The sequence below is a fragment of the Podarcis gaigeae genome (genome assembly GCF_964106915.1).
Source record: "Podarcis gaigeae genome assembly, chromosome: 7".
Classification (NCBI taxonomy): Eukaryota; Metazoa; Chordata; class Lepidosauria; order Squamata; family Lacertidae; genus Podarcis; species Podarcis gaigeae.
The window spans coordinates 65,039,276-65,067,271 of record NC_139683.1 but is presented as its reverse complement, the minus strand read 5'-3'; the positions used below and the strand labels follow the sequence as shown (position 1 = coordinate 65,067,271).

At 39.9% G+C, this 27,996-nt stretch overlaps 1 protein-coding gene across 10 annotated transcripts; it reads left to right on the top strand.

Moving 5' to 3' along the window:
• The first annotated feature begins 609 nt into the window (after positions 1 to 609).
• Positions 610 to 27,996, top strand: PRP4K (pre-mRNA processing factor kinase PRP4K). Of its 10 annotated transcripts, none has more exons than XM_083747157.1 (20): positions 614 to 830; positions 5,660 to 6,853; positions 7,677 to 7,847; positions 8,445 to 8,597; positions 9,835 to 9,916; positions 11,039 to 11,249; positions 12,848 to 12,921; positions 13,552 to 13,642; positions 15,155 to 15,302; positions 16,555 to 16,692; positions 17,697 to 17,850; positions 19,387 to 19,501; positions 20,305 to 20,456; positions 21,231 to 21,317; positions 22,405 to 23,231; positions 23,763 to 23,808; positions 24,316 to 24,399; positions 25,181 to 25,226; positions 26,126 to 26,600; positions 26,717 to 27,996. In XM_083747157.1, exons 1-15 carry the CDS (start codon positions 715 to 717, stop codon positions 22,606 to 22,608), a joined length of 3,090 nt encoding a protein of 1,029 aa, XP_083603283.1. In that variant the 5' UTR covers positions 614 to 714; the 3' UTR covers positions 22,609 to 23,231; positions 23,763 to 23,808; positions 24,316 to 24,399; positions 25,181 to 25,226; positions 26,126 to 26,600; positions 26,717 to 27,996. The 10 variants fall into 10 exon arrangements, with proteins under 10 accessions (XP_083603286.1, XP_083603282.1, XP_083603283.1 ...); XM_083747165.1 differs by having other exon boundaries at positions 22,405 to 22,630; positions 23,097 to 23,231; positions 23,763 to 24,399; positions 26,717 to 27,004; XM_083747164.1 differs by having other exon boundaries at positions 26,126 to 27,996.

The following is a 27,996-nucleotide window of genomic DNA, read 5'->3' as shown; positions in this document are numbered from 1 at the left end:
CCCTAATGACCGCATCCCTCTCTGTCCACCCAGAAGTAGTCGTCAACTCATCTGTACTCAGAGTGGATTTACTGACGTTGATGGCTAACACTGAAATTCAGGGACCTATGCCACTCAGGCGCATTCATTTCAAAAAGAATCTACTCTGAGTATAAGTAAGCTAAATGCAACCGACTCTCAAGTAACTGGCTGAAGGAGAGCAGTCTTCGTTTGCACCACTGCCTTTTCTCCAGCATCCCTGGAAAGGCCTATATGCATCAACAAATCTACTGCGCCCGGCGGCTGACATTTTAGAGACGCTCCCTAAAAGCAGAACATTCCATTCTTCCTCTCCCATCCGCCTACGCTCAGCCTCGAGAACCATAGAAACGGGAAAGAGTTACACCCCTCACTTTCTGTTTCCATTTGGACGCCGCCATATGCGGGGCTGTCCAGCGGAACTGGAACCCGCTCGCCCTCCGATCTCTATGGTAACGCTGCGCTTGGCAGCTTCGCGCATAAGCTACAGGCAAATGGGAACCGGAAGTATGGGGCTATATCTCCCGCGAGCAAAACCCCTGCTCCTCACAAGCTGCTGTAGGAAATTACGTTTACCACCTTCCGGGCTCGTGACGTTCACCTCATTTCCGGTTTCTGCCGAAGCGACCAGCGAGGTGTGCGGGTTTTTTTATTATTATTATTACTATTTCGGCTCGGCTTACGCTGCCGGCACGCATGCGCGACGTCTCAATCGCTTCAGCTTTCGGCGGCGGCGGCGGTGGAAGTCGAGGAGTTCGGAAGTTCAAAATGGCCGCGGCGACGATAGTGGAGTCGGGGCTGCGGGGGCGCGGGTAAGAAGATGAAGAAGAACCATAAGATATATATATTTAATATATAATATTAAAGCAGGCGGTTTAGTTCCGGTAGCTGTGAGGGAGAAAGTCGGGTGGGCGAGGGGAGGGGTGGAGGGAGAACGCGCTGTTGAGCCGTTATAACGGTCGCGAGGAGGGCCTGGCCGGGCCTGGCGTCTGAGGCCGGAGCGGGACGAGCTTCTTCGGAGCCCGCCCTTAACCTCGGGCGGGGAGGCACGAAGCCGGCTTTTCCCTCGCCGCCACCCGGCCTTTTCCCAGCGCCTGCTCGGGCCCCGAAGGCCTACCTTTGGGTCTCGCCGGAGTTGCCGCCCCCACCCGGAAGGGAGTCCCAGCGCCGGGCCCTCAAGGCTCAGCCGCCGCGCGAGCTTTCCTTCCCTGGGGGAATAACCCCCGAAAGGTTTGCTGGAAATTAAATGCCGTTAAGCCTCTCCTGCGGGGAGGAGGGGTTGGCAAGTAGCCTCTCTCCTTACGCTTTCTTTGTTTAAAAAGAAAGATCATGCGCAAAGGCGAGAGCCGCACCAATTTTTTTAAAAAAGGTAGTTTGGGGGATTTTTTCTTTTCTCCGTACAAGTTAACGTGCGAGAGTGGGGCGGGGAGAGATTCCTGCTCATGCTTATTTTGAGAGTTAACTCTGTTCCATTTTGGACTTGGCTGGGGAAATGTCTGACGAGCCTGGGCAAAGTTACTAGCCCTAGTGGGATTGTTGTTGTTGTTGTATTGATGGATTGAATTTGTATACTGCCCTCCACCCAAAGATATCAGGGTGGTTGCTCATAGACATGCTGCACTGTTTTTCTTTGCCATCAGTGCTGCCAAGTACTTCACTAACAGATTTCTTTGGAATTCTACTGGTTTTTAATTTCCACATCACTGACTTTGTTTCTCTGGCGTGCTTCATCTCAAATAGAGGTCTACCCATTTCTTCCGTTGAAATCTGAGTGATGCAATCGCTTATAAATAAAGTTGTGGCATAGTCTAAATGCCATATGGGTCTATCACACATGCACACTTGGCTTTTTTTGTGTCTTAGTAACTCCTTACAGGCAAATAAGTGCTAGTGTTTAACTTATAAACCACATGACGTTTACATTGTATTTGTTAAAGCTGCTCCCACTCCAGTGACATTTCTGGATTAACAGCTGTTACAATGCTTGTAGTCTAAAGCTATGGTCAGGAGTCAAGCCAGTTAAAATAAAAAGACTGGCATAAAAAATGAATTATTTAAATTATTTTAAAGACGTATTTGTATTTCTGTAATAAACAACCTTGCATCCCATATTTCACGAGGATGGAATTGCCAGAGTTATGAAAGATTACAATGTATTGTCCTGTTTATGTAATTTTAGGGACATAAAAGTATAGATAGTCACATACCAAAGTACAAACTAAAGTAATAACTCTGGTGGGATATCGGCTTGATTATGCATTTTTTACATAAGTGTGCATGTAGAAATCAGCCTTTACCAAAGCTCTGCCATCTAACTTTTATTTAGTCTAGCATTTCTCACATGTCTTTGGGGAAAATCTGATGGTTATTTTGTGCTCATCAATTTCAGATTAAATGTAATCAAGCTTGCAGGGACTAATTGATTAGTGAACATGAATAGGATCAGTATGCAAGAAATTTGGGCAATAAGCTCATGTTGTGAGCTGTTGAAAGCACAATTTCTGGCTGTTCACCAGAATATATTTTTTTACAGCTATGGTATCCATGGGTTATTAGATTAGTAACTTCCTTTTTATGAAGCAATCCCTAAACAAATCATACACACACAATAAGCTTGTAAAACTCAATTTCCAATTGAGGGTGACTTGCTGGTTAGTTATTAGTTGTAAACATTTTGTGGTTGGATGACCCATGTAGAATTTGAAATACTGTAGTTCCACTTATTAAGCTAACATGGTAATCCAGATCTGTGCATTTAGATGGGATGGTGTCTGCTGACTTCCAGCAGGAAAGTCCCACAGTCAGGGTGTGCCCACCCAAACAGTGGACTGGTGAAGAGTACTGTCAGTGGCACCCAGCAGCCCACTTCCTCCCTCCAGCAAATGGGACCGGCACAGGATCTGCTGGATCCAGTGTGGACACTGCTGCCATCGCATGATAGCAACAGGCTCAATCTGGGCCTCTTTGCTGTGTCAGCTTGTCAGCTAATGCAGTAAAGGGGCATGTTACCCTCTCCCCACTGTTTCTGCTTCAGCCAGAACAAGCACTGGGGCTCCTAATCAGTGCAATGTTTGCTAGTTTTCACTACAACTTTCATGCGCCAGAGCTTGCTTCATGCTGCAGATGATTTGGTAAAAATCAACACCAGTTACAGGATGAAACACAAATTCTTTGAGAAGGTTTTAATAAAACTTGTTTTTCTTGCTAGAACTTGTTTTCTTTTTCTTCACTGTTTTCGCAATTGATAAACATATGGACAAGGTCAGATTGCCCATTTATGTCAGCAGTCCATGGGAGGGGGACTCTTTATTCACTGTCTGCAACTTCAGTTAGGTTGAGGGCATAAATATACCTTATTGAAAGGTACAGTAGTGAAGATGGTGATGTATTCAACTACCTTTATGCCACAGTACTGTGCTGGCTTTCCTCCCAGTTGTCTAAAAATCACTGAAGTAATGGAAGTCACTAGACTGTTTTCCAAAGTGAGCGACACACAATTATTTCCTAAATCTTAAAATAAGAAAAATAACAAGGGGAATACAATACTCTTTTCATTTTGTTTAAATACACTTATTGGCCATAAGACACATAATAGTTGCACAATCCATAAGTTCACACAGATATTTTCATCTTTTTTTCTATGCTTGGTATCATGCTCAGAGATATTACATTCCTGACAGTGTGTTTTACTCACAGTTCTAGCTTTATATTTTGGAGACAATGGATTATATCCAACTAGTCATACTCAGAGTAGACCCATTGAAGTCAGCGGACTTAAGATACTCATATTAGTTGTGACTGGCGTTGGTGATAACCCCACACATATCTCATTTTGTGTTGTATTCTAAGCAGAGTCAATATGGTAATTTGATCTGTAAAATTCTGAAGCAATTTAGTCTGATACCTAGTTCAACAGCCTTTTTGGATCAATGGCCACATTTCAAATTTTGAGAGAGTGCTGTGGGTGCAGGTCACAAAATGGCTGCCATAGAGAGGGCATAGCATAATGCAACATGACTGCTGGGCGGGCATGGCACAACACAAAATTAGAGAACAGTTATTGCAGCTCCCCCACCCCAAGAACTTCACTCCTACCATGGGAAATCAGCCATGTCCTGCGGGTCTTGATTGTGGAGATACAGCTGTTAAAAGGCACAAGAATCCTGCTTTCACCCATTCCAACTGTAAATCAAAGCCTAGGTTGTCATCCTGTACCCGCTTATCTGGGAGTAAGCCCCATTAGAAACAAAGAGACGTACTTTTGAATAGACTTTTACCATTGTACAGTCAATTAATGTTACAGTGAAATCTTAGTGCCTAGTCTTTATCCTCTGAACACAAGAAGACATGTCTTCCCTTCTTTTGCAAATTTTTAACATTTGCCTTTGGAAGGGAGGGAGAATTCTGTAACACACCCCCATACTTATACAGTAGTATTTGCAGGAAATAACTCCCAGATCTAATACAAACCAACCACAGGCAAGATGCATCCTGGTCATGGAAGGGGAGGGGAAGGCAGGTGCTCTTTAGGACCCCAGGGATTCCTGTAGCCTGGTGTCCAAACAACTACTTAGCAATCATAGGCACACCTCTAATTTTACTCGTTGGCTAAAAACACTTAACAGGTAGAAGCAGCTAGGCTAGCTCATTTAGCAGAAATTGCCTATAAGGGTACCTGTGCATTTTTCTTCCTAACTTTCTTCCTAGGTGGGCTAGAGATTTGCTTTTTAAAAAATGAAATTGAGTCTGGGGCCCATGCCAGGTGTGCCAGTGAAGGCTCTCATGGGCACTGGGTTGGCAAACCATGGTATAATATTTATACACTGGTATTTGAGCATCTTATGTATGAACAGTATGTATGAATTTTAGTGATGCTTGTTATTTAATTATATTTAGTTCTTATATTCTTAATTTCATCTAAACTCTAATTCTAATCCTTAGTTGTGCAATTGAACATGTTTTGTGCTTGGTCGCTTATGGTCTATTTGTTTGAATCAAAATATTATCTTGATTGATTCATCATAAGTTAGCTTATCAGGAACCATAGAAGAATAGCTATAATAAATGGTCTGTAGCTTCTTTTTCTAGTTATTGAAAAAAAATGTCCTTTCTTTAGCAAGGATGATGAACATGGCTGTTTAAACTAATTGTGCCCCAAAGTAAATCTGAAAATAAATGGGGCAATAATGGATCAATGTATAAAAATATACTTTGACTGCCATCTAATTCACAAGTAGAAGTAAAAAATGAACCTGCCTAGGTAGTGATTTTGCCATCTTATTTTTCTGCACTAGTGTATTTGTGCTGTGTTGTTATTGGGTAATTACAGTTTACTTGTAGGAGGGATCCTTGACGGTTACTGGCACAGACATGCTTCTGATATATTTTGCTTGAATGCAGATTAAGAGTTATCTAAACAGTTGTGGGGCAAATTTCTTGCTCTCTTGTCTTCCTAGCTGCCCCCCTAAGTTCTCCCCCCCAAACACTTTACTAAGGATTGGGAGACTGCCCTATGTGGGGTAAGCTGTGTCATAGGACTGAGGGGGAAAGGAAAGATCTCAGAAAATTTGGTCAGATCTCTGGCTGCAAACCATAATATTTCATTTGATCTCTGATTTATTCTATTTAAATATATTTACAGAATTGATGATGCTGATATTTCTGAGAGAAGTGCAAATGAAGAAAATGGGGATATTTCAGAAGGAGAGCAACCACAAATTAAACACAGCCGGCATAAAAAAAAGAAGCACAAACACCGAGGTAAACATAAGAAACACAAACATTCTTCAGAAGAAGATAAGGACAAAAAACATAAACATAGGCACAAACATAAGAAACATAAACGAAAGGAGATTACTGATGCCTCTGATAGAGAAGATGGTCCAGCAAAAAGAACTAAAATTGATTTCTTAGCTCCTTTAGAAGACTTAGAGAAACAAAGAGCATTGCTTAAAGCTGAACTTGAAAATGAGCTAATGGAAGGAAAAGTTCAGTCTGGGATGGGATTAATATTGCAAGGTTATGAGTCAGGTTCTGAAGAGGAGGGAGAAATCAATGATAAGGTGAGAAATGGGACTAGATCTGCAACTAAGTCATCAAACGTTAAAGGGAAACCAGAGATTGTAGACAATAAAACAGGTTCAAAGAAACGGAGTAAGAGCAGATCAAAAGAACGGACTCGGCACAGATCTGATAAAAAGAAAAGCAAGTCAGGAGTTGATGGAATAAAAGAGAAAACAACAAGAAGTAAATCAAAAGAGAGGAGAAAATCAAAAAGCCCATCTAAAAAAATAAAGTCTCAAGATCAAGTAGGAAAGTCAAAGTCTCCAACTCTTAGAAGGCGCTCTCAGGAGAAAAATAGGAAGTCAAAGTCTCCAGAAGATAAGACTAAAGCAGAAGATAAGATGAAGTCTAGAGATCATAAAAAATCTCCAGCTGTTAATGAAAGTAAAAACAGGGATCGTGGCAAAAAATCAAAATCTCCAGTAGAACAAAGAAGCAAATCCAAAGATAGACGATCAAGGTCTAAAGATCGAAAATCCAGGAGATTGGAGGCTGAAAAAGAGAAGAAGCCCACCAAATCTCCTTCTAAAGATGCATCATCAGGGAAAGAAAACAGGTCTCCTGGTAGAAGACCTGGCCGCAGCCCTAAAGGAAGAAGCTTGTCTCCGAAACCACGAGATAAGCCAAGACGCAGCAGATCACCTCTCCTTAATGATCGCAGATCTAAGCAGAGTAAATCACCCTCTCGAAATCTGTCTCCTAGGAGAGCAAAGAGTAGATCTGTAGAAAGAAAAAGAAGAGAATCGGAAAGGAGGCGTTTTTCTTCTCCAAGGTAATTTTAATGAAGATAATTAAGAATCAAGTGGTTTTAATTTTTTTTAAATGTGCCCGCCTGCCCATCCCCTAACACATGAGAGGTGCTGAACCGGTGAAACCGAGATGCCAATTTGCAAAGGAAGAAATGGGAGAACACTATAAGTGAGCTCCCGATTCTTCCTTTCCAGCTGTGGCAAATAAACTTGAATGACCTGGTGCCATATGATGTCACATATCTGACAAGTAGGTGGTTCTGCCCACCAGTCAAAGTGGTCCATAGAGGGTGGGCCAATTCTGGGTCTACTCAGCCAGGTGGATCCAATTTCCCCTGGTATGTGTTATAGAAATTTGTGGAAGACCTTTGATTTATTTAACAAAACATCAAAAATAATAACATAGTAACTTTTGAGGTTTTAAGTGTTTAATAACAGTACCCTGAGCTAGACTTGTCAGTCGCCACTGATATTGTTTCTTGGGAAGTGGAAACATCAAAGCAGAGAACACTTTGTAACTTGGAAGAGGTATTTTTCAAGCTACAAATAACTAGCATAGGTATGTTTGGAAAGGCAGACTGTTGCAGGCAATAAAAGCATCACATGAGGATTTGGTGTGAATATGAAACTTGATTTGCTAGCATTTCAGCAGTTTTGCTATAGTATGTCTATATATGCTTTAATTATAGGGGACCTCTTATGTCATTCTTGCTTATATATATTTCTACTCAGTTCAGTCTATGAATTGCTATAAAGACAACTTTACAGTGAGTTTAAAAATGATTTTTTAAAGGGAATTGGGCCTATTTTTGTATATATTTTTACAATATTTCTTCTAACTTCAAGAACACGAACTAGGGATGATATCCTTTCTAGACGTGAGCGATCAAAAGATGTCAGCCCACCTAGGTGGTCCCCATCTAGAAGAAGATCCAGGTCTCCTATTCGACGAAGATCTCGCTCAGTTCTTCGACGTAGCCGGTCTCCAAGAAGGAGGAGTAGATCTCCTCGGAGAAGGTATATATTCAACTATACTGTAAAAATAAGTAGAAATTAATCTTGTACATTAACCGAGAATGGTTCTTTTTTAAAAAATCCCCTACCACCACCATTATGGGTTGTAATGAACAAAATTGTTCTGTTAACACAAGGACTTCTGCCTACTCAGTGGTACTTCCTCTGCTTGGGAGAGGTAAGGGAACCCCCAGAACATATTTGAGTGGGGGCTCGAGGGAAGAGGAAGTCTGATTGCAGAGGCAGAAATCCTTGCACTAATGGGGCAACTCTGTAGGACACAGCCCTATACATTTTGCCAATTCCCTAACACTCCTATGCTTCATCTAGGAGCATGCTACTCAAGTTGTGGCTGCCCTGCTCCCTCTGCTGACCAGAGAGGAAACCAGTGCTGGTCTAACTTTGAATTCCAAACCAACGTGCAAGGTTTATTAATATCTAAACGTGAGAGGAAGTGAAGAACAAACCTTGCCTCATCCTAAGTAATATTTTTTGCTTTTGAATGGAACAGGTTTGAACTTTAAAATGCTTCAAGCAAGTATATAAATATAAGATACTTTGTCACATTGATTCTTTTTTCTTTTAATTCCACATTTTCAGGGATAGGGGTCGACGGAGTCGATCACGTCTTAGGAGGAGATCTAGGTCACGGGGTGGCCATAGGCGCAGGAGTAGGAGCAAAATAGAAGACAAATTTAAAGGAAGCCTTTCTGAAGGGATGAAGGTTGAGCAAGAATCCTCATCAGATGAAAAGTAAGAACTGAATTTTAATGTTTCGTATTGTGATCTTCTACCAAATTTTTCTGTGTAGATAGATGAAATGTCTTCTTTTTCTTAAATCAGAAGTATTTTCAACATGGAGGGCAATCTTGAATATTAATAGTGATTTCAGTGCTGTAGCTAGTTGATCCTCTACCTAATGTACCACATTCTTCTTGTTATTTTAACTTATTGGCTAAATGCTGACCCATGCCTGGTGAACTTGTTACTACTCTTCTGTCATTCTGTTCAGTTTGATAGGGCTCCAGTGCCAAATGTTAAGCTACCTTGGGAATGATTGCCAGTTGATTAATATTTGATCTCATATTGACTGAGGCTCTGCTACAGGAACCTTTAGTTATAAGCAATCAGGTTTGTAGGTTATATCCAACAGTGCTACCCAGTTGATAATAAGGCCCATTTTCAGCAACTTCTCTCCCCATAGTTCCTTACAGTCTCCCTAAATCTGCACTAGAGCATTTTAGAATGTGGGGGGGGGGTTTGCAGTAGTGATGGGAAATGAGCCAAAAAAATGTCTCCCTCCCTGTTCTGTTGATGGAGGCCTTGCCAAGTCACACTGTTGGATAGTCTCAACGGTATAGTTTGTATTTGCTTTTGGCCAGACAATACTTGGGCACAGTGAAGTAAAAATGCACATATTTAATCTCCACAAAAATGAAGACTTAAAAAGAAGTATATGTGAATATACACCTGTCATTATACTTACTTGCCATCCATAATTATAATAAAGGCAAATAGTTTGGTTAATCTGTGGCTCATATATGAAAAGGGACTGGTACAATGTTTATGCAATAATCTCAATAGTCAAAATTTCCCCAATATCTTAATATTTACGTACATTTATTCTAGGACTGTTAATACCAATCAGTAGCACCAAATACAGTCAAGTACACTACAAGGAGAACATAAATACAACAAAGAGCAATGCTGGTCAAATTAAAAATACAACCATTAACCATAATAACTCCTCCATAGTGTATTAAATTACTTTGAATGAATTACAACAGCTAATATCTAATACTAATAAAGCTTATAAATAATGGTGAATTATAATAAAACTTTGGGGTTTTTCCTGTCAGTCTGTAATGTGAAGTTATTTAAATTAACATTTTAGGATCCAAGTCTTTGAGTATTGTTTTCAGGGTATTTGAGTATAAATTCTTGCATCAATAAGTGGACTGAAGGATATGTCAATCATCATTTTTAATAGCCTTGAAGACTTTGACGTTGAAGAAGAAGATGAGGAAGCTTTGATAGAGCAGAGAAGGTTACAGAGGCAAGCAATTGTTCAGGTATGCGATAGTGCTGTACTACCACCCCTCGAAACCAGACTGTAATTTTGTGAAAGCTGATTGTCCATACTGTTTCCATAGAGTGTGGTCAGGCATTCAAGTAGCCATAGTTGCAAGGACTATCCATTCAGCTTTCTGTTATAATTAGCTGCCACAAATTCCCTCATGTCTAGGTACTGCAAAGGGAAAAGTGTGCATTGAACAAAGAGTGCACACAATAAATGCCAAGTCATCACATTCTGCAGCATGCTAAGTGGCATGCTGTAACTGGTGTATGTGGTAGCACCCTAGTAACCCTGGGCAAACACCCACAGACATATCTATTATGTTTCCTTTGGCTTAGAAATGAAGAGTTGGATCCAGTGTTGCCTTAATAGGTCTGTCTGCCCAAGAAAGCCTTTCCTGCTCTCTTCAAGGCTTAGGAACCCTTAGGAAAAAATCTGAGATTAAATAATAAAAGAACTGTGGAGTTGGAAGGGACCACAGGGGTCATCTAGTCCAACCCCCTGCAATGCAGGAATCTTTTGCCAAACATGACTTGAACTCATGACCCTGAGATTAAGAGTCTCATGTTCTACCAACTGTGCTATCCATAATGCAGTAGAGGCCTGCAATAAAATGAAGTGTGTGGGAAATGCCTCTTTCAAGTGAACAACTGCTTCCACGGTGCTGGAGTAAAGCAAAAATATTTCTTTGGTTTAAAAAGGTAAAGGGACCCCTGACCATTAGGTCCAGTCGTGGCCGACTCTGGGGTTGCGGCGCTCATCTCGCTTTACTGGCCAAGGGAGCTGGCGTTTGTCCGCAGACAGCTTCCGGGTCATGTGACCAGCATGACTAAGCCGCTTCTGGCAAACCAGAGCAGCACACAGAAACACTGTTTACCCTCCCACTGGAGTGGTACCTATTTATCTACTTGCACTTTGATGTGCTTTTAAACTGCTAGGTTGGCAGGAGCAGGGACCGAGCAATGGGAGCTTACCCCGTCGCGGGGATTCAAACCGCGACCTTCTGATCGTCAAGTCCTAGGCTCTGTGGTTTAACCCACAGCGCCACCTGCATTTATATCACCACAAAATGTACATTTTTTCAGTGGCTTAAGTAATGGAAGATTTCTTTTTACAGAAATACAAGTACCTAACTGAAGATAGCAACATGTCTATGCCATCTGAACCAAGCAGTCCTCAAAGCAGCACTCGCAGTCGCTCAAACTCACCTGATGACATTCTAGAGCGGGTAGCTGCTGATGTTAAAGAGTATGAACGGGAAAATGTGGACACTTTTGAAGCCTCAGTGAAGGCTAAGCACAACCTCATGGCTGTTGAGCAAAATAATGGTAAGAATCAAATTCCTGTGAAATGTGTTCTGAAGATCTGCAACAACTAAAATCAAATTGAGATACATTCGACATGGCAGCCATGAGTAAGAGACTGTCTCCTTAATTTTAGAATATCATGAAATATTGTACAAGTTTGCTCACTTGTAGAAAGCTAAGTTAAATTATGCCTGGGGTCGCTTCAGGACTTGGTATGCTGAGTCACCAGAAAACAAGGACATGCCTCTCACTTTATCAGGCTGACTGAACACACAGTCAAAATTCTAAAACACGTTTGTGCAGTTTTCAGCACAATTTAATATGGCTTTCTTACACATACCCAGATCCCAATAAAATATAAGTGGTTGGACCCAGACTTAGACATGCTTAGAGTAAAAGGTAAAGGTACCCCTGACCGTTAGGTGCAGTTGCGGATGACTCTGGGGTTGCGGCGCTCATCTTGCTCTATAAGCCGAGGGAGCCGGCATTTGTCCACAGACAGCTTCTGGGTCATGTGACCAGTATGACTAAGCCGCTTCTGGTGAACCAGAGCAGCGCATGGAAATGCCATTTACCTTCCCGCCAGAGGAAGGTATTCATCTACTTGCACTTTGACGTGCTTTCGAACTGCTAGGTGGGCAGGAGCAGGGACCGAACAACGGGAGCTCATCCCGTCGCGGGAATTCGAACCCCAACCTTTTGATCGGCAAGCCCAAGAGGCTCAGTGGTTTAGACCACAGCGCCACCCATCAAAATTGATAGGACTTTAGTCAGAAGTCATGAAACTGGATCTAACGCAGGGGTTTTGAGATTGCACAATTGTGGGTGGGATTACTGTGACTAGATTGCTGACTGGAACAGGGGGAAAGAACCCTATCTTGTCAATATTGGTGGCTTGGCAACTAGATACTTTAAGGGACCACCTTCTGCAACACCCCGCACCCCCGGTGTATTACGATCTGCTTAAGATCCTTCTCTGGGTCCTGCTTACATCAGAGATGAGGCAGGTGGTGATCAGAGACAGAACACCCTAACTTTGGAAATCTGAAAGTTTATCTGCTGCTAAGTTTTATGTCTTTGTATTACCCAGGTGAAAACCTTATTCCAGATCTTTAGATACATAGAGTTTTACTCTGCTTTTTGCTTGCACTGTAAGTTGTGTAGTTGGGATTGTTTTAATTTAATGTGGCTGATGATGAACCAAATAAGGTGGGTAGTATCCCTCTTCACGTGACAGAGGCAGGAGAGCAAAGAACTCTGGGAGGCAGGCACAGTCCCCTCAATTTTAGACAGCTCCCTGTTTACACAGGGATTATGTTCCGAGGCACCGCACAGATTGGTAAAATCGTGTATAATTGAAACCTTTTGAGAAAGCCTGCAAATACCCTGCCCTACCCCTGTTCTGCCATTTTAGTGATATTTCAGTGACATCTTTACAATGTTTCCAGGTCATTTCTTCACACACATAAACAAAGGGCTGGCTGTATTTTAATTGTGTTGCACGTTGCTCTTCATTCCAGAAGATTCTGAGAGCAGGACATTAATGGAATGATCTGTAGAAATGTTAAGGCTATCTAGTATTCTTTCTCATTGCTTTCATGAATGTGAATTCTTTTAAGGTTCGTCTCAGAAGAAAATTACAGCTCCTGACATGTTCACAGAATCAGATGATATGTTTGCTGCATATTTTGATGTAGGTAATTTTTGTATAAATGCTTTTTGAAGTGCTGCTCTGTTTTGGTAAAGAACATATATAAAAACTTCTAAAAGACCACTGGATTAATTCCCAGGTTTTTTATCCAATGGTGTCTGTGAGCAAGCAGAATGGACTTCCATCTCCACTACAGAAGTTCATCTTCCTTTCCTCCCCGCTGCAGCCCACTATGTACCTAGAAGTTAATACCCCCAAAGCAGGTTTAAGAGGAGGGAGAGGAAGGGAACTTCACTGTGTGAATAAAGGTCTCCTCATTCAATGTTGGGTTTCGCCCTGAATCATTTAAACCATTAACTCTAGAAAGTGATTATTTGACCATTTTCATTGTTGCAGTTGCATTAGGGATAATACCAGAATTACTCAGCAGAATTCAAATAGCCCAAATAGTAAGATAAACACTCATCAGCTTTAATGAGAGATGCCTAGCATTGATGTTTTGTATGTTCTTTGAAGTACAGAGTGTCTTTGCCCTTTGATATTGGGCCTTCTAAAGACTTTTTGTGAGCTGTCTAGGAAACGATGTAATTGGGCAACCAGTAAATAGATAAATTAAAACGGTTCTTGTAGTTTCATAGGCGAATAGGCTAAATGAGATTTACTTTATTTCAGAGTGCACGCCTTAGGGCTGCTGGCATTGGAAAGGACTTCAAAGAAAACCCCAATCTCAGGGATAACTGGACAGATGCAGAGGGGTATTATCGTAAGTATGATTGGTACATCTCATATATATTACCAACTGAGCACAACTGCAGATTAAAGGAATCCTGTTTAAAGGCCAGCAGAATGACATTTTAATGTTGCAGGCCTATCTCCCACATTTAGAACATCAAAGAAAACGTGTGAGTGAATAAATATATAGTCCACAACTCTAGCTTACATTTTCCCAGTTTATTTCTGGAAGCAACCATCAACATTCGCCATTCAATGGAAACCACAATAATGACTCGGAAAATAAGTTCCAGCTTTATTTGCCAAACTGGACTCAGAATGCAAACGCTTCACTGAATCTCCTTCAGGAATATTGCATAAACAACTACAAAAAATCCACAGGAAAATGGGTTCTTTTAGTTTTCTCATGTGGGAAAACAAGTTAATATTGTTCAAAATCCCTGAAAATAAATGTCTTGGTACTTGATTTGGGTGAGGCATAGAAAACTTGAGAAGCTGGAACTAATTGGCCAGAAAGCTGGCTTTACTCTGGTGCCAATAGGCACCCTAGCTTGGTTTTCACCAGTCACCCCGTTTGCATTGCTTGGGAAAAAGAGAGGACACATTTGTGTAAAAAGTGTGAGCCTTCCAGCTCTTCCCTGCTGTGACAAGAAATTGCCGGCAGTGGTTCACACAGAAGATGGAGACCATTCACACTCTTACATATTTAAAATGCTGTTTGGGTATTTTGCACAAATGTTCTTTAAAGAGCATAAGAAATGCCCTGCTGGATTGAACTGAAGACCCACAAACTTCAGCATCCTGTTCTCACATTGACTGGCTAATGGGAAAACCCACAAGCAGAATTTTAGTGCAACAGCGTTATCCCCACTTGTGATTTCCTGCAGCTGGTATGCAGTGGCACGTTGCCCTTAGACAATTGAGTTCGAACAGGCATGTTGTGGTTTGCAAATTTGCCTGTACATAGTATCTTCCATTGTTCTCCTTTAAAGAGTTACCTTGCTAAATCCTCATGTTCTTTAAACTCTCATAGTACTTCAGGGATTCTGTGTTGACTGCTCATTGTAAATCTCAAAATGGGGTGCATGGTTCTTTGGATCATAAATTGTAACGTGGGTATTTTGGGAGGAAATACTTTGTATCCTTCCTCTTTTCCCAAACATGGCATCATTAAACAGAGTGGGAAGAAGTCAGGGAGTAGCATTATGTATTCATAGAAAACCTATTTAGGTGTTCTAACTGACTTGAGTTCAGGAGTGAGTCTGGGGCTCCACCATCCCTTCACTGTAGAAGGTAAGAAGCAAGCTAGTTATCAACATGTTCTGTCTTATCCAGTTGGGAGGATTTCTCATTCAAACACAATATTTGCATTTCTATCCAGAACAAAGACAGAGGAGTTATGTTAAAGCAGGCAGTGACCCTTAATGGAAATTGCTATTATGACTGCACACTATATGCATTTCTGTACAGGTAAATCCTCCTTGATTGATTGATAGATTGGCACTGAAAATGCATTTAACAACATCTTCTTTCTTTTCCTTAGGTGTTAACATAGGTGAAGTTCTAGATAAACGCTACAATGTATATGGGTACACTGGCCAAGGAGTTTTCAGTAATGTGGTGAGGGCCAGAGATATGGCAAGAGCAAACCAAGAAGTGGCTGTCAAAATCATTAGGAACAATGAGCTTATGTAAGTAAAAAAATAACATCTCAAGATAAAATGAACTAAAACAGTAGTGGCCCTACAAGTTTTGCAGAGATGCATGAGCAGCAATTGAAGATTTGCACAATATTCAGGAAGACTGTTATGTAGCATGTTTTGTAAATATATAGAATCCTGTTATTTGTAAACTACTAACCTGTAGCTGCTGGTTTCAGTAGTTGAGCGACTAACTGTAAAGAGTTGGTGTTCATCTGCTGGAAGACGGTTTATTGATCTAGTGAAGGCTTCTGTCCGCAGAACAGAAATGGAGGTGAGACTTGACAGTCTCCCTCCACTCCTTTCTCCAGCCCCCATGCCACCTCCTTTGTTCTTTGAAAACTACTCCAACCCTCTGGAGCAGATTTGAAGAGACATTTAAGCTGTCCCACTGAATTAACCATAACATTTTGATGTCTGTAAAATGCAAGTGCTGTGTATTTCCCCACCATACCTGTACGTTTGTATGATACCTGAAGAAGCCTCATGGGGACTTCCTAATTCTGAAAGAGTTGGGTAGATGAACAAACTGACCCTAGGAAGCAGAAATGATGCCAGACTCTGATGCATACCAGGGCAACCGTGCTTCCAGTTTTCTGTTACATACTCACTTTCTGGGTTATAAACCAGAGCGCTTGTTTTAAGTTCCACCCTATTCCCTTTCTAGGGCTGTGTTCTTCAACATTGGGTCCCCAGATGTTGGACTACAACTCCCATCATCCTTGGCCATTGCATATTCTAGGGCAGGCACAGGAAAACTCGGCCCTCCAGATGTTTTTGGCCTACAACTCCCATGATCCCTAGCTAAGAGGACCAGTGGTCAGGGATGATGGGAATTGTAGTCCCAAAACATCTGGAGGGCTGAGTTTGATTATGCCTGTTCTAGGGATTATAATAGCCCATATTACCTCCTCCTTCCCCAAAGTTCCCATAACAGCATGTTCTCTATCTTCTTGCCTAATCTTTGCAAGCTTCAGTCTTGCATGCATTCAGTCACAGTTGCAAACCAGAAGTTTCTCATATCAGATAAGGTCCTTCTGCTCTTATCCTTATGGCTGCCTTGTCTCCAGAGAGCATTATATGTCTTCTGGTAGTGGCAACCCTTAAGATCAGATTACATTGATCCTTGTAGTTGTAATATTGTTACTGTTGCTCCTTTATATATTTCTTTATATTACTTAAATGTCTGCATTTTAAATGGTGTTTGTGTGATGTATATTATAATAAATGGATTTATTTTCAGGCAAAAAACTGGTTTAAAAGAATTGGAATTCTTGAAAAAGCTCAATGATGCAGATCCTGATGACAAGTTCCATTGCCTGCGATTGTTCCGGCATTTTTATCACAAGCAGCACCTTTGTTTAGTATTTGAACCACTCAGGTAAGGTTTAAAATAATGCTGTTTAGACTGTTTATCTTATTGCCCTGTTCATCTCCTTAAACTAAACCTTGTTTGAAAGTTTCAGAAGTAGTTCTTCCTCAGCATATAACAGGGTATTCTGGAATAGGATATTTGAAAAAGAAATAAGCAGAATGACCTGACATATCAAATTGCAATTCGTTCCATCAGAGACTGTGGGTTATTTTTAAAAGTAGTGGTAGTGTTTTCTGATAGAAGACATTAACAATATTTTAATTCTGTAGCCAAAACAGAAGCATTCTTTTCATGTACGGTGGGTCATTTCTGTTCTGGAAATCAAGGTTCTGTCCTGTTACTTCATGTGTGTGTTAGAAAAATCAATCTCTGAAGGTGCTAACAAATAGCTCTATTCAGTTATAAATACACGTAAGTTTTCTTAGTTACTTGCAACTAAATCATTGCATGCCTGGAACAACTTCCACGAGTGCAATGGAGCATCCCCCCCTCTCACTATCCCTTCCTCACAACCCCCAAAGCTGCTCTGAAGAGTTGGGGGTCCCTGCAGAGCAGATCTGGGGGTGTGCAAGGGGAGAGGAAGGAGAAGTGAGAAGTTCCGCTGCACACGTTTGAGTTGTTCCATGTGCACAATGATTTATATAGACGCAACTCGCAATCTGCCACCTGATGTTCAGCTAATAGATTTTCAGACAAATGCTGTCGCTAAGTACAGTACACCCTTTTCGGTTGTCCATTGCAAGTAATTTATGGGCTGAAATAGTGGGGTATAAAAAACCTTTCAAGATTTATATTGTTATCTGTGATACATTTATATGATACAGTGTTATAAAAATAGTTTTACAAATAATAAATAAAGTTAATGTTATTTAAACAATGTTATTGCAGATTGACTTCAGTAAACTTCCTGTACATTGAATTACTATGTATTTCTATTTTTAATGTGTTTGACATTATGTTTCTTTCACCTTCTATTATCCCCATCTGTTGTGTTCCTCTTTTCAATTTAGTATGAACTTACGAGAGGTGCTGAAGAAGTATGGAAAAGATGTTGGCCTCCATATAAAGGCAGTACGATCATATAGTCAGCAGCTGTTCCTAGCATTAAAACTTCTGAAAAGATGCAACATCTTGCATGCTGATATCAAACCAGACAATATTTTAGTAAGTAATATTTTGTTACAACCCTGCAGATAGTTTTGGGAAAAGAAAATACAATACCCTGTTTACATTGTGTCAATTTCTATGAGATTTAATTCATATTCTCTCTCTCTCTCATGGATTTTATGCTGAAAAATATCAGTGACTGGTTGATTTCTCCCCAACTGTCTGATCATGGCTACCTTCCCTGGTGTCCCACAAGTCCTCCCCAAAGGGGAAGAAGCAATTTCTATGAATAAGATCCAACCCAACTTAGTATAGTAATATAACAAATAAGAGCAAATTTAATCAAGCTTGCATTCCAAACTAAAGATGTGCCGTAGCTTAGGACTGGTCTTTATGGCGAACCATCCCTGTGGAGTGACCCACCCTAGGTCAACTGTAACATATAGAGCTCTCTCACCGTATGGATTGCTCCTATTACACAGAGAGATTCCTTGCTGGTGCCGCAACCACTCTCTCAGATAGCCTTCACATTACTTGTGGAGTGCCTGGGGAAACCCGGCCAAATGGGCGGGGTATAAATAATAATATTATTGTTATTATTACTGTAGGAGCAGTCTACTTGTCATTTTAAGTTTCAGTAGTTTACTGGCAACATTTGAATTCTAATATTTGGTCAGTGCTAACTGTAATATGCTAGCTAGCATTTTAATGTATAATTTGGAATTATAACCTGCTTGTGCACCTACATGTTAAATTAGCATTCCACAGAAAATGCATCACTGACATAACTGCCTTTGTATCAGTAGGCACACTTAACTCCAACCCCCTGACAGTTCCAGCATTTATTTTATTTTTATTTTTTTGCGCATAAGAAGGAACATTTTAGTTATGCATACAGTTACAAGGATGCATGGAATAAGGACAGTAACCCACTTTGTGCAAACATTGTACCGAACAGTTTTTGAAAACATTTAGGTATGGGCTGCTGGGAAGTTAGCTATATAGAATCTTTATTGGAATGGATTGCTGTTGACAACTACGAAACATAGATTGGATGCTGGGCAAAATAATTCAAGTGCAAGCTCTGTCTGTGAGGTGAAGTACAAATTCATTTCAGATGTTTCTTCTTCATGACTATCAGGTGAATAAATTCCAGTTTTTCTCAACAGATGTCAGTATTAACTGCAGAGTAAATTCCTTTTAAAATATGGCATCTCTAGAAGTTACACATTCTTTCAGACAGTTGTTCTTTTTTACATATATAATTTTAAAAAGATGCCAAGAACAAAATAAAGCTTCTGGATCAGACCATGGGGCTATTTAGTCACGGCATCCTATTGCTTACAGCAGCCCCATCAGATGCTTCCAGGAAGCCCATAGCAGAGCATGAAGTCACAGCACTTTCCACTGGTTCCCAGCACACAGTGTTCAGATTCACCTTGCTTTTGAACTCTATCCTGCTTTTAAACAAAATCAGTATTAATATGTGCTAAATACATATTCTGAACTACTTAAAGGTTGGTGGTTAGTTTGCACAATCAGTGTCATTTGCTACTTTCTCCATTAAGTACAATTCTTCTTGCTTTTTTTAAGGTGAATGAATCTAAAACTATTCTAAAACTCTGCGATTTCGGGTCGGCTTCACATGTTGCGGATAATGACATCACACCGTATCTTGTCAGCCGATTTTATCGTGCTCCTGAAATTAGTAAGTTAATCTACTCTTGAGATATTCTGCAGTTAATGTTGATTTTAACTTGCACATTTATGAAGAAGGACTGCAAAAATCAAATTTTATACATGGCAAAATTTATTGATGCGGTCTTAGATTTTAATAGTTATCAGTCAACCAACTAGCATGGGTGTATGGCAGGCTACTGTGAGAAAGAGAACAAACTCCATCTAAAGTTTCCTTGGCTTTTGGTTTATCAAGTTCTCCCTTACCGGGTCCCCTCCTCCCTCCTTCACCAATGTCTTTTGCCACTCCTCCTTTTTCAAGGTTCCCTAGTTGCTGCTTCTCCATTTTCCTTTCACTTGGTTGATACTATCTCCCCATCTCCTTGCCTAAGCCACTTTGTTCTTTGTTCCTTCCACACTTACCTCTGCCATTATTTTCCCTCTGCGTAACAGATGATCAGATTGGGAACGGAAACTTCTGTAGTATATTGTACTGTATTATCTGCTGCTACACCATAAAATCTCTGATCTACAAACTTTTTCACCCAATCTCTTTTCACCTCCCATCTGACACTCTTGATCTGAAAGAAATTAAGGCTGGTGTGGAGCATCTTGATGGATGAATTTTGAAGTTTAGAAAAGGATATGATGGCAATGATGTTTTAATAGTATACCCATTTTTACGAGCTGAGTGGCACGGGAGAAATATCATAGATACTGCAACTCATTCTGTTCTTTTTATGGCTGGCTGATCCTAGAAAAGTGGGTGACCTTTACTTGAGTGTGTCATTTTGTACGATTAATGGTTTTAATTTTACAACTGTTCTCCTTCAGTTATAGGCAAAATCTATGACTACGGTATAGATATGTGGTCTGTAGGCTGTACATTATATGAACTTTACACAGGAAAAATATTGTTTCCTGGGAAAACCAACAATCATATGTTGAAACTTGCTATGGACCTCAAAGGAAAGATGCCAAACAAGGTAAAGAAATAAATTGCTTGTAAAGATGAATAATATTCTAGAATTTTCCCTGATCTTGTAGGAATCTTGTAACATCCCAACTTGTTCACCCTTCCCCTAAACTATGGTTTACAGCCTGCGGATATTCTTTCTGAAAGGGGCCAATATGCTATTAAAACTTAATTCTAGTGGAACTTCCCAGTAACTAGAGTCTGTGGATGGAACTCACCATTGCATGAGAGGACTCCTGCTTGCAGAACAGTTTTTCACCTTTCTTTCCTCCCCACTGCAGCTCCCTTTATGCCACCCTCTAGAGAAGACTTTGAGGATATTCAGAGGGCTGCAGGTGGGAAGAGAGGAAGATGTAGTCTTCTTGTGTGAGCACAAATGCCTTCCACTCACACGCTGAGAGTATGGGGTACAACAGTCGATATCATTGATGCAAATGAAAAAGACATCTCATTTTTTATTGTAGATTTTTCTCTCTCTCTGCAGTGATCTGAAGAAATAGAACGTAATGACCCTTGATGTTTTCTGGAAGTAACGTGAGGCTTTTGATGTAGGCTTGTCTTAGTTTTCTGGAGTTAAATGTGTAGAGGCCTATTTTAAGATGCTACCTTTTTATCAGTTGAAGATTTCATATGCCCTAAGCTTCTGAGATCTGCGTAAAATAAAGTGCACTTTATTTTTCAGTTTGCCTACATGGTTGAAATAAGCCTTTCTCTTTGAGATTATTGCTTTCATGATTTATACTTGTGGACTTTTTAAGACTTTCAATTTGCTATCTATTTACAGATGATCCGAAAAGGAGTCTTCAAAGATCAACACTTCGATCAAAATCTCAACTTTATGTACATAGAGGTAGATAAAGTAACAGAAAGGGTAAGTCTGAACTACACTAAGTAAAATGCGATGTTCTGTTTGGAAATTTCTCATGCCTTTTTTGTAGGTTTAAATTAGAATTTGGTGAATATGGTTGTTATGTAAATTTTGCAACTTTTCGTATGAAGGGCTTGTTTTAAAACTCATTGACATACACCAAGCTTGGGAGAGATCAGTAACCATATACAGCATATTCTTCAAACTGGCAGCAAACTTATTAGCATAGAGAATACCACATGAACAAATACATAAAGATTTTATACAATAGCAGCTGAATTGGTTCAGTGGAATACCCAAACTATTCACTAGTTGCAGATTTGTAGTGAAGGTTGAAATACTTTCATCCTTATTTAGTTTAGAGAAAGCAGTCCACACAGTACTGAATACACAGAAAGCTCCTATTTGGAGTGTACATTCCCTTTATTTCCCCAAGGTGAACTCCAATTTTCTAGTCTACAAGATCTACCCTGTTAAGGTAAGATGGGGGACAAAAACTGTTGTGGTTGCAGTGTACATTGATATTAAATAGTGAACTGTTGAGTCTGTGCACTGAGTAGCTTTGCTTTCAGCCTCAGTTCTGCAGCGTTGATTTGGCACGAGAGGGGCTTAAGTTAGTGGTGCTCGAGGAAGGTGGGGAGTAGGGAAAGAGAAGCTCAAGTAAGTGCAGCAAATGATGGATGCTCGCCTATTTACAGTGCTGTTCACAGGCATAGCTAGGAGGTGTAGCTCTCCTCACCTTGGCTGTGATCACACGGAATAGTGATTGGATGCTGTGAAGGACTTCAGAGAAAAGATTTTCAAAGCGCAGCAATAATCAGCTTTTCGCTGGGTGGGAAGGCGGCTGAAGTAGGGTGCATGCAAATATGTTTACTTAGAATCCGATTAAAGTTCCATGAAAATTACACTTTTCACCTGGCATGATCCAGCCTTCTGCAGTCCGTAAAATAAGAAACTCAATTTAGCTGTTGAATGTAATATGCCCCATTTAAAATAACAAAGTACCGCCATAAATTGGAATGTCCATATACTATTTTATGGCTTTATTGTTGCCTCAGATATTAAGTGCTGGATGCCCTTATCTTTGTAGGAAAAAGTAACTGTCATGAGCACCATTAATCCAACAAAGGACCTGCTGGCAGATTTAATTGGGTGCCAACGCCTCCCTGAAGATCAGCGCAAAAAGGTTCACCAGCTGAAGGACTTGTTGGATCAGATCCTCATGTTAGACCCAGCTAAACGGATTAGTATCAACCAGGCTCTACAGCATGCCTTCATCCAGGAGAAAATTTAAATCCAGCGAAGATGTTCAAAGGGTTTGACTAGTTAATATACAAAGACTGATGCAATTTCACAGCAATTTATAAATGTACATATAGCATATAAATAATTACCCTGCAAGGTTGAGGAAGAATGATATATTTGAATTAACACCAAGGCGGATATTTCTTTTAGAAATGTTAGAGTAAATCTGTTTGTCTCTCACGTGAAGATTTTTTCACTGTAGAACTGTTTTATTGCCAAGACTGCACAGAAATACAACGCTAGCGTATATGGCTGCAGTTCCCAAACATATATATATATAATATATATATAAACACACACACACACACACACACACACACATATGCTCCCTCTTTCTCACCCTAACTAAATGCAACAAAGCATCTCTTAAAATATCAGTAAGACTGGGTGGTTGATTTTGGTTTTTAGCAGATTTGGCTTCATTTTGGTCTCTGAAAAATGGCCAGCATAAATGCTGTTTATATTGCATTTTCCTAGGTGTGTGCGTGCAGGCCACAGCAGCATGCCCTTGGTGTAGTCAGTGCCGAAGGGGGTCTATTCCTTCTTGAGCCTGCCCGCAGGAATGGTCTCCTCTTTTAAAGCAGGTTGCGTACAACTTTCAGTACACTGAAGGTAAGCTAAACCATCAACATCACTGACGTTTAAGATGTTAATTGTACTGGAGCAACTGGCAAATGAGGGTCAATAGCTTTGTAGCAGAATTCCCTGCATGTTTTTATAAATGAACTTGTTTTTTTGTTTTCTGGCATTACAACTGTGGCATAATTCCAACTTCTGTTTGATCATCACATTCAAAGGAAAAAAAATTGGGGAGTGTGCACTTGATGGAGAGAGCGCCTTCAGTGTACTGTTTATTACTTTCACTTTTAAAAAATCAACTTGCTATATATATAGACTTTATACATTTTGTTAAATGCAGTTCACTATGGCATAGAGCCAATACTTAGAGAAGTTTTCATTTCCTAACGACAAATGCAGAGCTCCAATTCCAAAAGTCCTTATTTCATGGCCAGATAGAGAACACCATAATAAAGATTTTTTAGCTACTTGTATGTCATTTGAAAGTGTACTGCTTTATGCTAAAGGTGTTTTTCATTTGTTCATTGTTTTCATTATTTGTGATCATGTTGTCTTTCAATACAGGCATAAACCTTCCACTCTTGAACAAAGCAGCTGCTTTTTAAAAGCGGTAATTGCTTCTTTACCTTTTATTTCTTTTGTAAATGAAGCTTTCTTTAAGAAATGTGACTTTAAAGTGTTGTCTCTTGCATAAAACAGTTGACATTCACTTATTGTAAAGTGAAGATTGTTCTGCTGCATGTAAAGTGGACCATGCAGATTTCTGTATGTTTTCAGTATGCATCATTAGATAATAAAGTCTTTTGTGAACAAGGCATTGGTAGCCATTTTTAAAAGATTTTGTCTCCAGTGTTGCCGACTCAGGTAATCGCATCAGAGGAATCTTTCGTTTTTGATAGACCGTTAATTAAAGCAGTTAATAAAAGATGTGGCCCATTGAAAGAGAGATTAGATTCGTAATTATCCACATTTCAGTTTAGATACTACCCCCTGCACCCTACAGATACTATCTGCTTTCATTGTAAATTTATTCCTGTAGGTTGTTGGATTCGAATCAGGTTTTAACTAATGTTTGTGCTGTTTTTCTTACTTTTCCTTTTTGATGGTGCTGAGAGAGACAAGGAAAGCAAGTCACAGGCCACTCAACGCCTACTCCAGGGGGTCTGGTTTGCTGAGACACCAACTTCACCTTCCTAACAAGGTTATTTCTGACAGCATGTGTAGATAAACATTTAGCAACAACTTAAACATTAGCTCCTTGTTCAACATGAAGGTACCAAACTCAGTCGATTAACGTTTACCAATCCTATTCTTGCATTAAAAAACCGATCCACGTATTATCTTATTTGTATGTATTTCATGTATGTTGCACAGGTGTACAAAAACACCCCAAATCATGAAATTCTGTAAATAGGATTTTTGAAAATCCATTTAGGCAGATAATTGCATCCAGTTGTGCGCATTTAGTACAATTAGTCACGCTGCTTGCCAAAGGGGTGATCTATTCCCCCCCTCCCCATGTTAAAATAGCACACTGCAAAGGAGGCAAGTGGTGTTAATCTTCCTGTCTTGACCCTCTACCCTTTTTCTTCTCCAGTTAAAGTTACTTTAAAAGTAGCAAATCTGTTTCTCTGTCAGCTTACTTAAAATACTTCTTGTTTGTGCAGGAGACAGAATGCAGCTTTCACTCTCACTGAAATGAAGAAGTAGATTACTTGATAGTTATTTGCACGGAGCAGTGTGGCGCACACTGCTTTGGCGACACCTCCAGGCTATCTTGCACGCCAGGTGGCATTGCTGACCCAGATTGTCGTAAAATTCTATTGCCTCCACCATTGTTCCTTGCCCCCCATTTACAAGTAATGAAAAGAGTTGGTCATGTCAACTCCTGTAGCAGCTACCGCCAACCTTATGGCAACAGGATTTGTAAACAGTTCCTAAGAAAAACAAAGTTGCTTGTTTACTTGTTCTTTGTGTTATAGGTGCCGCTCAAATGAAGATGATGGAAACCAGAAGACATGAACAAAGGTTTCTGTTCTATAAAAGATATGAAAAACGTTCATTTAGTTATGTCTAGTTTTTTTTTTCCTGTTCACAGCACAGAGATATATATAGACTTCATTTACACTTTTGCCATTCTGGCAGTTCTTAGCATAGTTGTGGTGTTTTTATGTAAAATGTGTCTGTTTCATCTTTTGGGTGATGTGATTTTGTTGTGATAAACGAGATAGGCATGGTTAAATAAATATTTTATCATAATACTATAGGCAAGAGTCAAGCACATTTGATGGTAAATTTTATTTATTACATTTTTATTCCACCCTTCCTGCCAAAGGAGCCCTAGTGATAAGCTCATGGACATACTATTTAAATTTTTGCAAGCAGGTATCAGCATACTGCAACATTCATTTATCCCGGGGCATGCATTATATATGCTTTGGCTGCAAAATATCAATCTTACTTTGGATGTCTCAAAGTGTTAAGAAGAGGTCAGACATTTTGCAGAGGATGGCTGTGGGTGTATACCTGAAGAGCCAGCAGAGATTCTGGAGGTGTAGACCAGTTTATTTAGAACTCAGTTCACACTATAGTGGGGGATCATAGGATCCAGCAATCCAGTTTAGACTTTTAAGTGAAGTGGCTTTCTGACGGAAACTAGACTAAGCTTAAGAAACAAACAAACTGAAAAATGAGGATATACTTAAGCCACAGGTCAGTCAAGTAAGAATTAAATATACTGCTTTTTACAGTATATTTACAGTATCAATTGCATCAGTTTGAAAATGTATTTTAAAGATTTCTTTTAGTTCTATTTATCCTTGTGCTGCAGTGTAGGTTGCTATGACACACAAGGTTATTTTGAAATGACTGATATATCTGATACTGATTTCTGCCTTTGCTAATCATGTGTTTCCCTTCCTGTGTAGGGTAAGTGGCAGAAAATTTCTGAGAAACATTTGCATGGATTGAAGTTTGCTCAGGAGGCAGATCAGACTATGAAAATACAGAAGGCTGATATCTTTGTGAGATTGACAAACAGTAATGAACTTGTTCATCAAAAAGTGAAGCAGTGGTTTAAAATTACCATTCATTTTTGACGTTTGATGAATAACAAGCTTATTAAAGTTTTTGTGTGTTTGCTTATGCCGAGTTCTATTGAATATTAAATAACAATGCAACAACGCATTCCTAAGATGTGCTTCTAACCATGTAGTTAGTATGATCTACCTATTATATTAGTGTGGTGGTTCAAAGAATGAACACCAAATGATTGATTTGCCCCAAACCACACTACATTCACCATACAACTGGAGTGAGTTGTTAACACAAGCAGGGAGTAAGCTTTGTCACCAGCCACAACACTGAGTTAACAGGAAGACTCTGCAAGTTTATCTAAGACAGGTGGGGAACCTGTGGTCTTCCAGATTTGGACTCTCAACTCCCATAAGTTCCAACCAGCATGTTGAGTGGTCAGGATGATGGGAGTTATAGTGCCAGCAACATCTGAAGGGCCACAGGTTCCCCAAGCCCAATCTAAGAAAACTTCATGATGCCTGGGCATTGTCAGATTTTTAGATGCATTCATTTTAGTTCAGATTGTGGATAAGCACAGCTTGATCTCTGTGATAATGTGTTTTATCACAAACTAACATTGATGAACATGGTTAACCTGGAAGTTATTCTTTCACTTCTGCTTTTCTTTATTGAAACTGTCAATATTTTGCTGCCATTAAGTAATTCCTTCTTGTGAATGCATTTGACACATTAATTTGAAATTACTAATAAAATGAAAACTATATAAGCTACGGTTCTGAGGGTTGTTGTTTTCTTTACAATCAAGCAGTGTTAAAATTTACGGGCTTTTATCCAGTATTGTGTAAGTACACACAGATGGATATTTTCCTTCCCATTTCTCCCCTGCACCCCCCCAAAGGCTTTCCAGGAGGTCAGGGGTGGGGTGGGGGCTCAAAATCAGGAAGAGGAATCTTGTGCCAGTATGCTATTTTATTTCCTCCCCGCTTTCTATTGCACCTTCATTCAACAGTCCACAATGTTCAGTAGATGCTACCTGACATGGCAAGCTTTTTGGCAGGTACAGGAAAATAGATAGATAGATAGATAGATAGATAGATAGATAGATAGATAGATAGATAGATAGATGGGGGGGTGGAAGAGAAATATCCATTGGGTGATCATGCCTCATGTTCGCACAATAGATACAACCCAGTCAGTTTACATGAAAGGAGAGCACACGTTACTGTTTAGAAGGGTTTAGAGAAAATGCTGTCTTAAGAACACAACAGTATTGCAAGTTTATCTAAATATACAAAAAAAAAAAAAACCTCTTCAGAGACTGAATTAATAGAAAATGGTTCAGAACTCCCACATTTTCTCCCTAGACCTACTTGTGTATGTGCCAATTGATGATGACACTTAATGCATCTGATAATGGTCTCTCTAGTCCTCAGAAGCCTGTATCACAATAAATCTGTTAAGTTTTTAAAGTGCTAAAAGTCTCTCTCGTATTTGAGTGAACATCACACTTCTGGTATTCTTCATTAGAAACATACTATAAGTAGAGGATGAAATATTAACTGCTTTCAAGTTTTTTTCAAACTCGTGTAGTCAGTTTTATAGTTAGAGCAACAGCAGCATATGATTGCTTTGTTTTCTGCTTGCTTGTGATTCACTCTCCTAAAAGATGAATGAAACGAACATGCTTTGTATTCAGTATTTGTATTTCTCTTACATGTGATTATGTTTTGCTAAATAAATATCATCCACTACTTGAAGCATA

Coding starts and splice junctions, on each gene's coding strand:
- PRP4K (XM_083747157.1), top strand. CDS start 715: ATGCGCGACGTCTCAATCGCTTCAGCTTTCGGCGGCGGCGGCGGTGGA. Junction 6,854..7,676: donor AGGCGTTTTTCTTCTCCAAG/GTAATTTTAATG, acceptor TCTAACTTCAAG/AACACGAACTAGGGATGATA. Junction 19,502..20,304: donor TTATCGTGCTCCTGAAATTA/GTAAGTTAATCT, acceptor GTTCTCCTTCAG/TTATAGGCAAAATCTATGAC.